This window comes from Thermobia domestica, chromosome 5 (genome assembly GCF_964235325.1).
Source record: "Thermobia domestica chromosome 5, izTheDome1.hap1.1, whole genome shotgun sequence".
Classification (NCBI taxonomy): Eukaryota; Metazoa; Arthropoda; class Insecta; order Zygentoma; family Lepismatidae; genus Thermobia; species Thermobia domestica.
This window is the reverse complement of record NC_137458.1, coordinates 216311426-216325856: the sequence shown is the minus strand read 5'-3', so window position 1 is coordinate 216325856 and position 14431 is coordinate 216311426. Positions and strand designations below refer to the sequence as shown.

The 14431-nt window shown below is 37.4% G+C and overlaps 1 protein-coding gene across 1 annotated transcript in view; it reads right to left on the bottom strand.

Annotated features, from left to right (window-relative positions):
* Positions 1-13980, bottom strand: part of LOC145686402 (uncharacterized) — a 118714-nt gene extending 104734 nt beyond the window's left edge. The window contains exon 1 of the mRNA XM_081759688.1: positions 13823-13980. Coding sequence (XP_081615814.1) covers positions 13823-13880 — 58 coding nt within the window. The 5' untranslated portion in view covers positions 13881-13980. The remainder of the gene's footprint in view (positions 1-13822) is intronic.
* Between the last annotated feature and the right edge of the window lie 451 nt (positions 13981-14431).

Here is a 14431-nt window from a genome sequence, read left to right as displayed (position 1 = left end):
CATTAAACCCAAAATGAACTGAACTTACTTGTAGTTCCGTGTCGGATAGACCGACTTGAAGAAAAATATTTGTTTACAGATTTTTCGTCGGCCGATCCATTTTATAGGAAACTATTTTACTACTACTTTTAGTTAAAGTACGTACGAAACTATTGACATAATGAAAAAGTAGGAAAATAAACAAATTTTAATTTTTTTTAAAAAAAAATATTACTTTTAAAAAAGCACTAAAAAGCAGAAAATAATTGAAAAAGCGCCAAATGTCACTGCCAAAAAAAAAAATGAAGTCTGTGCTAAGTCAAGCAAATCAATGGCTAATAAGACTACCACTGAAACTGTAATTCTATATTAGGCAAAATTAGTTGGGTTTGACTAGCGTTGCCAGATTTTTCAGAGAGAGAGAGAGAGACAGAGAGGAGAGATGTGATACTTAGAATTTACACATAAAAAACAAAACATGCTTTCACTTTGTAACGTAGAAAAAATGTAATTGGAAACTGGAACAATTTCATTACAAATAATTGCAACATATAAAACACTAAAAATATATTTCAGTTCCAAGTGGAAGGTCATATTATTTGGATTTCACGTTAAGCTGTAGGTCCTCATCTCATATAGCCGTGGTGCAGATAGGGTCGCTAAATTCAAACTCAACCAACTAAGTATATTACTAAAATCTTTGTTTCTTTTTAATTCTATTTTAATTAAGACTGCATACCTTAAAGTCTCAGATCCTTATTTCTATATTTAAAAAGTTCTTGCAGGACATATCGAAATTCACAAACATTTAGTATTGTTAGTTCCCAGTAGCTTCTGTTCCTGATATCAGTATATCATGATTAATCGAAACCACCATATGATCGAGATGGTATAGTTAGACGAAGGCTAAGATGTTAAAACCAGGTACCCCGGGTCATCCTATATACGTGGGGCTTAGCGTTGTTCCTTAACAGGAGAATCCCTTTGCGATTCAGAAGTACTGGCTCCAGAGTTTTGAGTTTTTCTTTAACACGGCTCGACTGCTAACAGTATACAATTGGATTCATGCTCAGACCAGCTGGTAGCAGTTCCCGATGCACGATGCCGCGAGCAGTCCACCAAACACACAGGAGAAACTTCTTCTGGTGCAGTGCTGGTTTCGTCTGTTTTGGAACCGGTTCATCGGATGCTAACCAATGATGATGGCGCCGTGAACCTTCTTATAGGACCCACGTTTCATCACGTCAACATCCTGTCCAGATATTACTCCTTCCTTAGATGAGACAGCAAAGAAACACAGGCGTTTGCTCGCGTTGCCTTTTTTGGCCCGAAGTCAAATCATATGGGACTCATCGACCCAATGTGTAGTGCTTCCCAAGTTGACGGGGGTGCTGCCAAATAGTTTCTCCACTCACACTGAATTGTAGTCCCAGTTCGTCACATGTCTGGCCACTGTTGCGCCTCAATTCTCCCTGAAGATCTTAACTTTGTACATGCGTTGATCTTCCGGCACGTGGCGCGTCTTCGAGTGTTTCGTCTGCACTGTCCTCATAGTCACGATACCCTCACCAAAGGCCTGGCACATATTTCGCCCCACGGTAGCGGAGTTTGACTCCGGTTTAAACTCGTACAGCATACACGCCCTTATGACGCTCTGTGGAGGTCCCATGTTCACTCTGTCCGTACGCAAGCTCACGGTGTAACTGAACTGCCACAACCACGTAGTAAGTTGGATATACCCACACCAACAACTGACCTTCGCCTTATCTCCATTCGCATTCAACTCACGGTGTGAGGGCCAATTGAACAGAGACCTCCACAAAAAGTGACAGAACTTTCTTGGTTACCTTTATACTTCCTCATATTCACAAGACATCGAATGGCTATTCCACAAAGCTTGTATTTAGAAGTAAATTGATATTAAATTCTTGTTATCAGTCCTCGGCCATAACCTTTCATGAACTATTAATGTCGAAAGTTCATAAAATAAGATATCGGTGTTTACGTTTTATTTTGCTTCCAAACAAGTAAGCTGGCATCGTTAGTAACACTATAACTTAGCACACAGAACACCAGTTTTGGTGTTAATTTGAATAAAATCAAGAAATTAGTAGGCCACGTCAGTAAATCAATGAAATTTTTTTTAGATTGTGCTTTTGATTAAAAATTTCAAGTTAAGAAAAAGGTCTAACAACTTCCAAGAACTGGGATAATCTCAAGTTTTGTTTTGCATCAAGGAAAGCAAGGTGTTTCAAGTATTGCTACTTTATGAAGCAGAATTTCTTAATTTGGTTCCTTAGTGGCTACCTACATCATTTGGACACATTTCAATAAATTATTTCGCAATTTTACCCAGATCAATCATCTCTCTAAAGATGAAACTATAATCGTTTACTTTCCATATATTTATTGTATTCTTAATTTTCCACTCTGACCACAATTTCCGATCAGCATAGTTCAAGACAATACGAATGAATGATTAGTCTTTTTTAATGTCGAGCTTCTTCATCTTTCATTTTCTATCAGTTGCCTCAACTTTCAAGTTGTTTCCAACAAAATGTAAAATTACGTGATAAATGCGAGACATTGTGTACGATACATGCATTGATTAGAACATAAACCAAATTCGATTAACTGATTGTTCGTTCGCATGTTCTGTGATTCATCACGTATATCACAGCAAAATTTTCAACATATAAAACTATTTGAACGGATCACACTGTTAATAATGAATTAACAAATTTAGAAGTAGCATGTATGTATGTTTTAAGTGTTCTGATTATTTCATTAAAAAAAAATAATCTTAAATTGCTAGTTGAGTCTTCCTTCAACGAGCATTTTTGCTGTTACATTATTTTGTTATACAGTCTTTTTCAAGTTCAAGCACTTTACCATATATTTTTTATGTCAAAAATTACTGAGATCTCCTTCAATTGCGTACATATAAATACTGTCAGGTCCAAGTGTAAAGATGTTTTCATGTTTTAGAAATGAAAACATGTTCATCTAAAAGTGATTCACTTGTATGACCCGTAGTTATACCAGTACGCTAAAGGGGAAGTGAAAGGTAACGTGAGTACCCTGAAAGAAAAACCACGAATAATTGCGTCAAGACCAGCTTACATGTTTGGAGATCGAGCCATAGCATTTAACATTTTACACGATTTGCCAGGTGGGTATGATGTTTGCCTTCAGCCTCGTTCTACGGAATCGAAAACCCAAAGGTTCATCGCTACAAGAAAAGAAAAGCCCTTCATTGGACACTATCTTATGGCAAGCTAATTTAGTCACTATTTTTGTCAGTCATTTCTTTAAGATCCTTATATTCTCTTTCCCACCTAAAAAAAAAAAAAAAAAAAAAAAATCAAAATACTCTCTCTTACAGGCTTCCCAAATAGAACTATATCTAGGTACAGTTCGCGGCATAGAAAATGTTACAAAACGTTTAAGTCCAACTTCGGAACAAACTTGCGCCGTGTGCTTATACATTCAGAAACACACTTCTCCGTCAACTACTTATTTCTGGTATTCAATCAAACTCACTCCCTCCTCCACCTCTCCTAGGCTAAAGCAGTGTGTGACGTAATATAACTTTTCCATTCAGGCGGGAAAAACAGGAACCAGTTTACAACGCTTATAGCTCTAATGCCGTCTCTTTCATTCATTTGTTCTGAAATGTCTTTATAGAGCCTGAATAATAAAAAGTCACAATGTTCCCATAGCTTCATAAGACTACAAGCTAGGAAGATGGTCCTTGTGAAATCTGTGGAAATTGTTAATCACGGTAATAGGTTTTGAGCTTCCCCGAGTTTGTAATGCGGGCGCAGAGATCTTAAAACCACTGACAGAAATGAACGTTATTAATTTCTTTTCAGTAATTGCAAGCAAATGTTCCAGGGGCGCCATTTGGGCGGGACAGAATGGTGTAATTCCCCCTCCCTTGAGTTTAATAAATACATATTGTTTGATCACCTGTATAGTAATATACTAATAAAAAAAAAAAGAGAAACTATTATGTGGACACAGAATCTCCCCCTCCGGGAAAATCTAGAATGACGCTGCTTTTAACAACAAATCTATATAGTTACGATAGCACATTGCTAGAGCGCTTACATTTGATTTCAAGGGTCGAAGGTTTGATCCCAAGCCATATGAGTTCATGGAGGACATTGAGAGAGAGAGACAGAAAGGGATGATTTACATATGCATGTTTACAATTGTAGAAAAAAAAAATGATCGGACAGCATCCATATTATGACGAAAATTATGATTTTGTGGAACAGAAAAACGAAAGGTTCCAAACTGCGAGGATCACATTAGGCCGTTGTCGAATTAAGATGGAGAACTTTTTAGAACATCAGATAATTGCGAAGGGAAAGATCTTAAGAATTAAGAATAGAAAATCTTCAGGTTCTAAGACGGCTTTCGAACCACGAACCTTTCAGTTATTGAGCCATGACTTTTTCCATTCAGCTACGGGGAACTTATGCTGTCAGTCACATACTCTTCTTTTGCTACTAGAATGGGATATTCCGAAAGTTGCGTCGTTGCGTCGTTCAGATGGAACGCAAACCTCTTGTAGCTTGGATTTAAACTTTTTGTAGCATTTTCTATGCCGCGAACTGTACACATACTGTGTAATATTCACTCATCTTATCCATCTTACTTTGACACCTACATATTATTCGAATGATGTTGACATTTATTATGAAGTTCTGCACCCTTCAGCTTCCGTCATTTTTAGTTTGATCGTCCCTTTTTGCACAGCATATTTTTCTCAAAACTCTGACTTAAAAAAAAAAATCAGCTGACACTGTCACAGCAACAAAGTCCCGATGTAGCGACGGCCAAAATTTTTCGGAACCGAAAATTTCACTTTCCGGATTTCAGAAAAAATCCGGATTTTTTCCGAATACCGTAAAGTAAAAATTCCGAATTTGTTCATCCCTATGCCGATGTAATTATAAGGAATTTTTACAAAATAACGGTACATATGAAGTTAAAATTATTTTAGATAATGCTGGAGTGAATTCACCGATTATATGCAGTGAGAATGACAAGTCATAGGATTCGAACTCGTAACCTTCTCGTAAGGAACAAGAGCGCTAGTGGTTCATCTACAACTATATAAGTTTAGACATTTTATTCATACTTGCTTGGGACCTATCAATAACCGAGAATAACAAAAGCACAAACTATAGGCCTATACTAATAATAACTTTAATAACTAACCGGTACGAACTGGCTGAATAGCACCACTCATGACTATCTTCTTACAAATGTTAAAGATTAGAGTAACTTATTTTTGTACATAACTAACCAACCCTAGCTGTAGGAACTGAAAGCTCAAACTGATTAATTAATCCAGAAGTTAAAATTTATTTTCTTTAGTGGCGTATTTACGATTTTGTTTCGGAAGGGGCTTTGCTATGGCATATGCTGATGATGTAAATTTAATAGGGGATGATAGGAGAACAGTAGAAATAAATGCAGAGATCTTATTAAACGCTTGCAGGAACATGGGTTTAGAAGTAAATGCAGAGAAAACTAAATACATGGAAGTGCGTCGGGACCGTAATACGGCAAATTGTGAAGGCGTTAAAATATTAAATAATACTTTTGATAAAGTGGATACTTTCAAATATTTAGGATCAATATTAACAGACGAAAATCATATTCACGAAGAAATTAAATGTCGACTAAAAGCAGGGAATTCGTGTTACTATTCGGTTCAAAATCTCTTGTCGTCGCGAATTCTGTCGAGGAATTTGAAGCTTAAAATATATAAAACGATAATCATGCCTGTTGTTCTGTATGGTTGTGAAACATGGTCGCTTACTCTGAGGGAAGAACATAGACTGAAAGTATTTGAGAACAGGATCCTGAGAAGAATATTCGGACCCAAGAGGAACGAGAATGGGGAATGGCGGAAGCTTCATAACGAGGAACTACATAGTTTATACGGTTTACCCAACATTGTTAGGGTCGTCAAGTCTAGGAGGCTTAGGTGGGCAGGTCATGTAGCTAGAATGGAAGAAAGTAGAAACGCTTTCAAAGTCTTGGCTGGTAGACCCATAGGAAAACGACCATTAGGAAGACCTAGGCGCAGATGGGAGGACAATATTAAGATGGATCTCGCAGAGATAGGAATACAAAGTAGAAACTGGATGCAATTAGCTAAGGATAGAAGTCAGTGGAGAGCTTTTGTGAACGCGGCACTGAACCTCCGGGTTCCATAGGCCATAGAGTTAGTTAGTTAGTTAGGGGCTTTGCTAACTTTCGGGGGGGGGGCTATGCCTAAAAATGTGAAAATTCTGCAAGATATTTCATTTACTTCACTATACTAAGTAAGATTTCGGGGGGCTTAAGCCCGGAAGCTACCCCCTAAATACGCCACTGTTTCTTTCATTTTTTAAAAGCGATTAATGCAATACTTCAGAAGGGAACGTGTTAATTAGGAAATGAAATATTTCAATTTAATGTCCCACGATTATGCCCGTTAGGCTAAGGGAGACGGATGATTAAGGCAACTATGTAAAAATTGGTGGAATGAGGATGTGCTAAAAACGAGAGTATCCCGAGGAAGCGCAAGGATACAATGCTGTTCACCACAAGCTTACTTGGCTGGGAATCGAACCAGGGATCCACGCACCAGAGATAAGCCCTCTACCACTGAACCACTATGACCCCAAAGTAGATTTTTCCCAAAGATGCTCACTTTTAGAAACCTCAATAATTGTAAGTATATCACTTTTTACGTTTCTCAAAACAGGGTAAACAAACAATATACAGGTTTAGCTTCACAGCATGTAAGCATTTACTAACAAGGAACGGACATGAACGTGTCATCCGGACATCCGAATCAAACCTAGTCCATTCGATTAATATAACAGATATATGTTCATGCACAAAAAAATAGGTACCATGCACAACGGAGTAAGTCCCTGGAACCCATTAACCTTGTTAGTATAAAGAAAATCATAGACTCGCAGGGAAATAGCCATTGCATCAACACTGTTTATTGGGAAGCTATGGTTTATAGTTCATTCTCTTCAGAATGAAACAAGTTTTTCAGAGGTGCTATGAATTGTGGCTCATAACGTACTTGAACAGGGAAAATTGGAAGAATATCGGAAACATTCCTCCCATCAACTTTGGATCCCTCTGGAGAGGCCCCGGGTAAAAGCACAAAATCCAAATGTAACTCGAAAAATACTACAGGGAATGAGAAATGTGTGCACCAAGTTTTGTATTGATACACAAAATAGGTATAAGGAGACAACGTGTATTGATATACAAGCTTTTCCTTCATTTCTATTCTGTCTATCAATACAAAACTTGGTACACACATTTCTTATCTCTATAGTATTTTTTTTTAGATATATTTTGAGTTTGTGCTTTTACCCGGGGCCAACGGCGCTGACTTTCCAAAATTTATGTAGGTACATATCAATGGCGGAACATGTTATGTTTTCATGGAAATCTCGATAGTTTTTGATTGATTTCCTTTTACTTAAAATATTTTATGAACACTGTCATAAAGGGCTGTGCTCGATTCTATTAACAATATAGTTCTATTTTTATTGTGGGGACTGCCTTTGACTAGGCCAGAGAAAGGAAAGGAGTGGGTGAGTGTGTTGCCTGAAACGTTTATACAAAAAGTATTAAAAAGTAAGCATTATGTTTTAGATGCAGGGCCGGATCCAGGATTCTCTAAAGGGGGGGGGGTGCACCAATAACTACCAGTACATTTGAATTAAATTTGATTTTTTTAAAAAGCCTTTAGGTATCTGTAATGTGAATGAGTAATTCCTTTGGAAATGCTAAATGTCTGCTCTCGATGAATTCTCTTCCTTCAACCTTCAGAAAATTGACTTAATCTATTGATTTTGCAAAACCCGCTGCTAGCTTCTCACTTTAGGTAGTGTATATTTACAACGAAGGCGGTGCATATGCACCTTTGCACCCCCCTTTTAAATCCGGCCCTTTTTAGATGCTAGAAATTTTAACTTCCGTTTCAACGTTTTAATTGGTTACGTTTTGATAATGGCAAGTGAGAAATATTTATGTTACTTGTTTCTATCAAACTAAAAACCTTATGGGTGCGCCGCACCCACAAGATTATTTGTGTGAGTGCTGGTGCCCCGGAGCACCCACGTAATCGGCGCGCATGGGGCTATGTAATGGGGACCACTCCAGAGGGTTCCAAAGTTGATGGGAGAAATTTCTGGAGGGAATTTTTCCGCCATCCGCCCAATTTTCCCGGTTCAAGTACGTTATGGCTCCCATTTCTTGCACCTCTGGAAAACTTGTTTAATTCTGAAGAGAATGAACTATAAACCATAACTTTCAATGAACAGTATTGATGCAATAGCTATTTCCCTGCGAGTCTACGACTTTATACTAACAGGGTTAATGTGCCCCAGGGACTTACCCCGTTGTCCATGGCATCTAATTTTTTGTGCATGAACATATATTTTTTTTATGTTTATGGAATGGACTAGGATTCATTCGGATGTCCGGGTGACACGTTCATGTCTGTTCCTTGTAAGTATTTATTACGACACAAGGTTTTTCTTCTTTCTTTTAGATGATGATGTCACAATTACATGGAATGCCTTTGCTTCCTCAATCAACAATACTTCGAAAACCTTACTTAGTTTATTTCTTAGAATTTTAGGAAGTGCTAAAGAGCAGCAAAAACCACTTAACTCTACACTACTTCTAAATATTTCTTCCTGTCCTATGTGAGAATAGAAAAATCAATGCTATAGCATTCTTTCACAGAGTTTTAAGAATAGGCGGTGCAAAGCTCATATTACTAATTATCACTGGCGCAAATCACGAGGGGATGAGGTGGACATGTCCCCTCCAACCTTGGAACTGGGGGGACCGTCCCCCCAATAATCCGATTTGAAATGTGTTTTTTGGGGGAGAAATGTGATGATTTGTATCCGATTGTCACAAAGGAAAGTGAGATGAAATTGATGTCCCTCCCAAAATAAGCTTCAAATCTACCCGCTTTCCAATCTACCCTGATCCTCCAGACCACAGCACTCTTTTTCAACTCAATAAATATTTTGAACATCGCTTAAAAAAATGAGTATGGGAACGGTCTTACTCGCCCCCCCCCCATTTTCAAGACATTTGCGCCGCTAATTATGTGAAATATGTACACTCATGTCCAAAATGATTGTCTCATATCTGTCTTCTTGTAAGAATATAATTTGATAATGATTTTGCAAGGTACTTTTAATACTGATACTATGTGTATAATCGGGAAATGTATATTTGTTGTAAATTTCATAGGAAAAGAATTATAAATACGAAAATTAGATTTTTTTTTTTTTTTTTTGCTGAATGGACAATAAAGTTTTATTTTCATCTTATTGTTCTTATTTACTGCTTCTTTAACATGAAATTTCCCACATACATGTCTTTGCCGATAATACACATACTTACATTATAAGAAATACTGGGCGAATTCGTTATCAAATTGTATTCCTGCAAGAACATATCTATAGACACGCGACAACAATTTTGTACATGAGTGTATATTATAAAATTCCAGATTAATAGCAAACTTGTTTTGACCTCCCCCCTTGTTAAAATGCAAGTTAAGGAACTCCAGCTTAGCCTTGGTCCTTCAACGCAGAATGCCTAGAGTAACCGATACGAAGTCGAAACCGATCATTAATATATCACTACCCAGGTATATGATAATTACCAAAATTTTATGTATAATACAGGGATGCAAATAAGCAACAAAATTTTATTCGCCTAAGAGAAAAACTACCGGCCCACATCCCACAATATAAATCATTTACTTACCTTCGGTATGATATTAAATACTCTCCCGCACCCATGAACAACTTGCCAAAGGCGAGTAGGCGAGCGGTTATTTGCATCCCTGGTATAATTTTGCTGGCTGTAGCAAGGGTCCCGAGAAGAAAAGGCATAGCAAAACCAACCAGGGTACCATGTATAAGCCCTACAAATTGATTTAAGGGGGCTGTTATGGCTTCTGGCAAGGGAATTTTATCTGGTTATGGAAGCCATGTACGTGTTCAGTAAATTTGCCGTGAAGTTGAATATCTGAATCATTTTGAAAACATTAAGAAGTCTTTTGAATTTAGTTTGACATATCACTTCATATTTTCAATTTCCTCCTCATAATAGCAATCGTGCTTTCTTAAACGCTCCTTCATAACGCAATAAATGCTCTTAAAACATTTAGATTTCTTCTTGTTTTTCACTTATTACACACAAACACACACACACACACACACACATATATATATATATATATATATATATATATATATATATATATATATATATATATATATACCGTATTTGATACATAGAATGGGGATACCTTTGTCGAATCGTTGATTTGGGCTCTTGCACAGCGACACTGAATAATAATAGTGATGATAGTATTAACAGTGATAATATGAAGCAGAAACGTGGGAGAAAGAAACAGGGACAGGAATGGCGAAACGAGCCATTCGGAGGAAGAGAGTAGGCCTACTATTTTTGTGGGACCTTGAATAAAAGGTTAAGAAAAAGACTGATACAATGCTTCATGTGGAGTATTGTACTGTATAGGACAGAAACATGACATTACGTAAAAATTGTGAAAAACGATTGAAAGCTTTCGAAATGCGGATATGGAGAAGAATGGAGAGTGTTAGGTCGAGCGGAATAAGAATGAAGGGGTGTTAGAAATTGTGGAGGAAAAGAACAAATTTAGATATGATTGAGAAGGGGAAGAGGAATTAGTTGGGACTTTGGCTAAGAAGGAATTGTATTACGAGGGATGTGCTAGTAAGTATGGTGCAAAGAAAGAGAGGAGAGATAAAGGAGGCTACAATTGATATACAATATCAAAACATCAATTGTAACAAGTGACCTGCCAATAATGACAGAATATCTACGTTGATGAAGTATGAATTATTGTATATGAGTGGCTCGGTGGAACACAATGGTAACTAACATTTTCAAACTTTCGAGTAAACTGGCAAAGGAAGTTTAACATACTCATGCAATGGTACATAGCAAACAAGCTTCCCCTGACGTCTGCAGGTATATTTTATCAGAAGTGGCTCTTAACATTGTGTTCCCCTGAGCCGCTCATATTATGTACAGGGTGTTTCAAAACAACGCCGACAACTTTGGGAGGTTATTCCTGACACCAAGATAAGACAAAAAGTATAGACTAACCTGGGTGCACAAATGGTTTCTTTCGGAGTTATAGGCTACCGAAAACATGAAAAAAATGAACTTTAAAGGTCCATAGCTCCAAAACTATGGGAACTACCGTAATTGGGTCAAGACTTCACTTAGGAACTAATATGTGCGCTATCCAAAAATATTTGTTTCAGAATCCTGCGGTATTTCTGTACCAATTTTTATAGAGGCAGTTTGGCTACGGGCATATAATCTGAAGTACTCGCCAACTACCGATATAAAAATTGTTGTAGAAGTACCACACGATTCGGAAACTTGGACATTTGGTTAGGGCACATACTAGTTCCTAAATGAAGTCTTGACCTGACTACGGCAGGTCCCATAGTTTTGAAGGTATGGAGCTTTAAGGTTCGTTTTTTTCGTGTTTTCGGCAGCCTATAACTCTGAAAGGAAACATTTGTGTACCCAGATTGGTCTATACTTTTTGTCTTATCTTGGTGTCAGGAATCACCTCCCAAAAGTTGTCGGTGTCGTCTTGAAACACCCTGTATATACACATTAACATTAATACAGGTACAGCTGATCTTTCAAGGCATAGCAATAATAATAATAAAAAAATAATATATCTAAGGCCTGTTTCTCAGAACTACTTGTCTTGTAATAATAGTGTGAAACTTTTCAAACATTTTACAATTGCGTATAGGGCTACCATAAAATCACTACAAATTAAGGGGTATTAGGATTAGTACTTAGAAATGACTTTTACTACTATTCTAGTGTTTCTGCTTCATGATTTTTTAAGATTTGTAAATAACACATTAGCAGATTTGGACTTAACGGTATGGGCGCCCGAAAGGGAGGGTTGCAGAGTGGGACCTGCTCCCCTCTGGCTCATGAAAATGTATACGTAATATAGCAACCATGGACAAGTTCCCCTAAAAAATTTTCTTTTGGCGCCCTTGCTTATAGGCTAAAGTTGATGGGTACCAGTCAATGTTAAGTGATGGAAAAGAGAACAGAAAACTAGCAGGAGAACCAAAGAAAACTTAATGTCGTGTGCTACGAACTCCCACGCACGGGCATCGAACTGCGCACAAAAAGTCAAGGTTTTTAAATTGAGCTCCTGTGTTTCCTTTTCAAAATGATGCAACAGAAACATAATGACAATAAAACAGTTATAATGATGGAGAAGAAACAAACACAAGTATCTCAAATCATTCCAATACTCTATTTGTACAGCACAAGCGACCTTACACTTTCTACCGAAATAGGAATTAGATTTATGGGATTTCGGACATTATAGTAATGTTAGTCCGTCACGAATGAAGAATGACGTCCCTCGGCTATCGCACTGCCCGGGGGAATTGGAGAAAAGAAAGGAAGCGGTCTGGGATCATATGAAGTACTATCCTGACATTTACTTGGTGTGAATGAAGAAACCCATGAAAACCTCACAAAGAATGGCTTGCCTAAAAAACTTTTTATACTTTTTTGACTGAGTGTCCCCATAGGGAATCGAACCCGGGACTGGTCGCATCAAAGGCGAGAGTGTTAGTGACTACGCTACGCAGTTCCTACAGGAATAGTTCCATCCTACCTTAGTTCACGACGCACCCCCAATAATCCTTCTAATAGCATGCCTGGTTCTTACTTCGCGAAAATCTTGTCCGGGGGCGCAAAATCAAAATGTGAGGAGGCTGCACAGGGACACTATGTGCTGAAGGACGTATCCTGCACAAAAGTGACCGCAATTTATCTTAGCTCTGGGGGAGGCTGACTTTCAACTACCCCATCTAAGGGTATGGACTTCATGATACCTTTTCTAGTTGGCAACTTGTTTTAAAATAATACCCGGATCCATTATACAACTACCACCTTTTGCGGTATATGTTTATTAGAGTGAAGGTGAATATGAAGGAATTCTGCCACCCCTCTAAAATCATTCTTGTAAGCCATATATCGAAACACTTTTTTGTGATACGAATGAAGAGCTTCTCAAAGACAGGTCGGCGAGTGTTCAATATATATATACAAGAGAAACAAGAAATAACGTAGATTATAAAATAAAAAGTATTAGCCAGCAACACGTAGATTGTTCAGTTGTCTTTAATCTGTTTTTCGGTACGATAATTAGACAAGAGGTTCTTTGATTAATTTGAAGTAATAAAATACTGTACACCACATGTTTCCACCAACTTATCAATGTCATTATTAACAGAAGCTTCCTTAATGTATTTAGAACATCTGATATTGAACACTTCCTTTACGAATAACTAGGATTAAAATTTAAAAGTAATTCTATAGTTGATAATAGAATTTAAATCCTCTTGCACGCGTTCAGAAACACGACATTTAAATAAACAAATATCGCTAATATACATTTTCTTTGAAAAGGCTTGAAGTGTTTTCTCCTTGCATAATTGTCGTGACTATCTAATCATAGCATTTAAATTATTTGGATTAACTTTAAAATGTAAAGGCATTGAACAAAAATTACATACTACAAGACAGAAAAGCGCCGCCTTTGCAGTCTACAACTAAGCGAAGCATGACAACGGATATCGTAACTAAAAAAACATGAATGAAAACTACTACCAGCTACATTTCTCAAGCTACTGTATAAACAATAAGAAAAGCGTGGTAAACTCACCCGATTCTACATACAGAAGAACCGCTAAAAATGCCAAAAACACATGATTGGGAGACATGATGCAAACCGTACACCCAACACCGTTACGTTACGCTTCCCCAGCCCAGATCTTTGTGTTCAGGTTGCTCCACTTTGTCCCTCCAGATGGCTCCATCTGTTCATTCAGTCCGTCACGTGATATCACATTCACTCCCTCTCCTTCCCAAGAGACTACCACTATGACCAGAGTACGTCAAAATTCATCGAGCGGCAAAAACTCATTTCAGGAAAGTAATAGCTGAAAGCACACGCTTATGAGAAAATTCTATTTTCATATCAACAAAACTGCTCTTTCTAGTCCATGTTCTTTCACCATCCATCCGTAAGAACAAATTTAATAATTTACAGTAATACTGTATTTGTTTCTGCTTCCTGGCGATGGGAAAGCAAATTGACATACGAAAAAGAAAGAAAACAGTTGCAGAAATTATCAAATTCAAAAACAATTTTTTATCCTTAAAATATGAAGCTAACGATTGGATTTTGCATGGAAATGACAAAATTGAGATAAGTATATATTATACAGAGTGTTTAAAACAACACCGACAACGTTTGGAAGATGATTCCTAA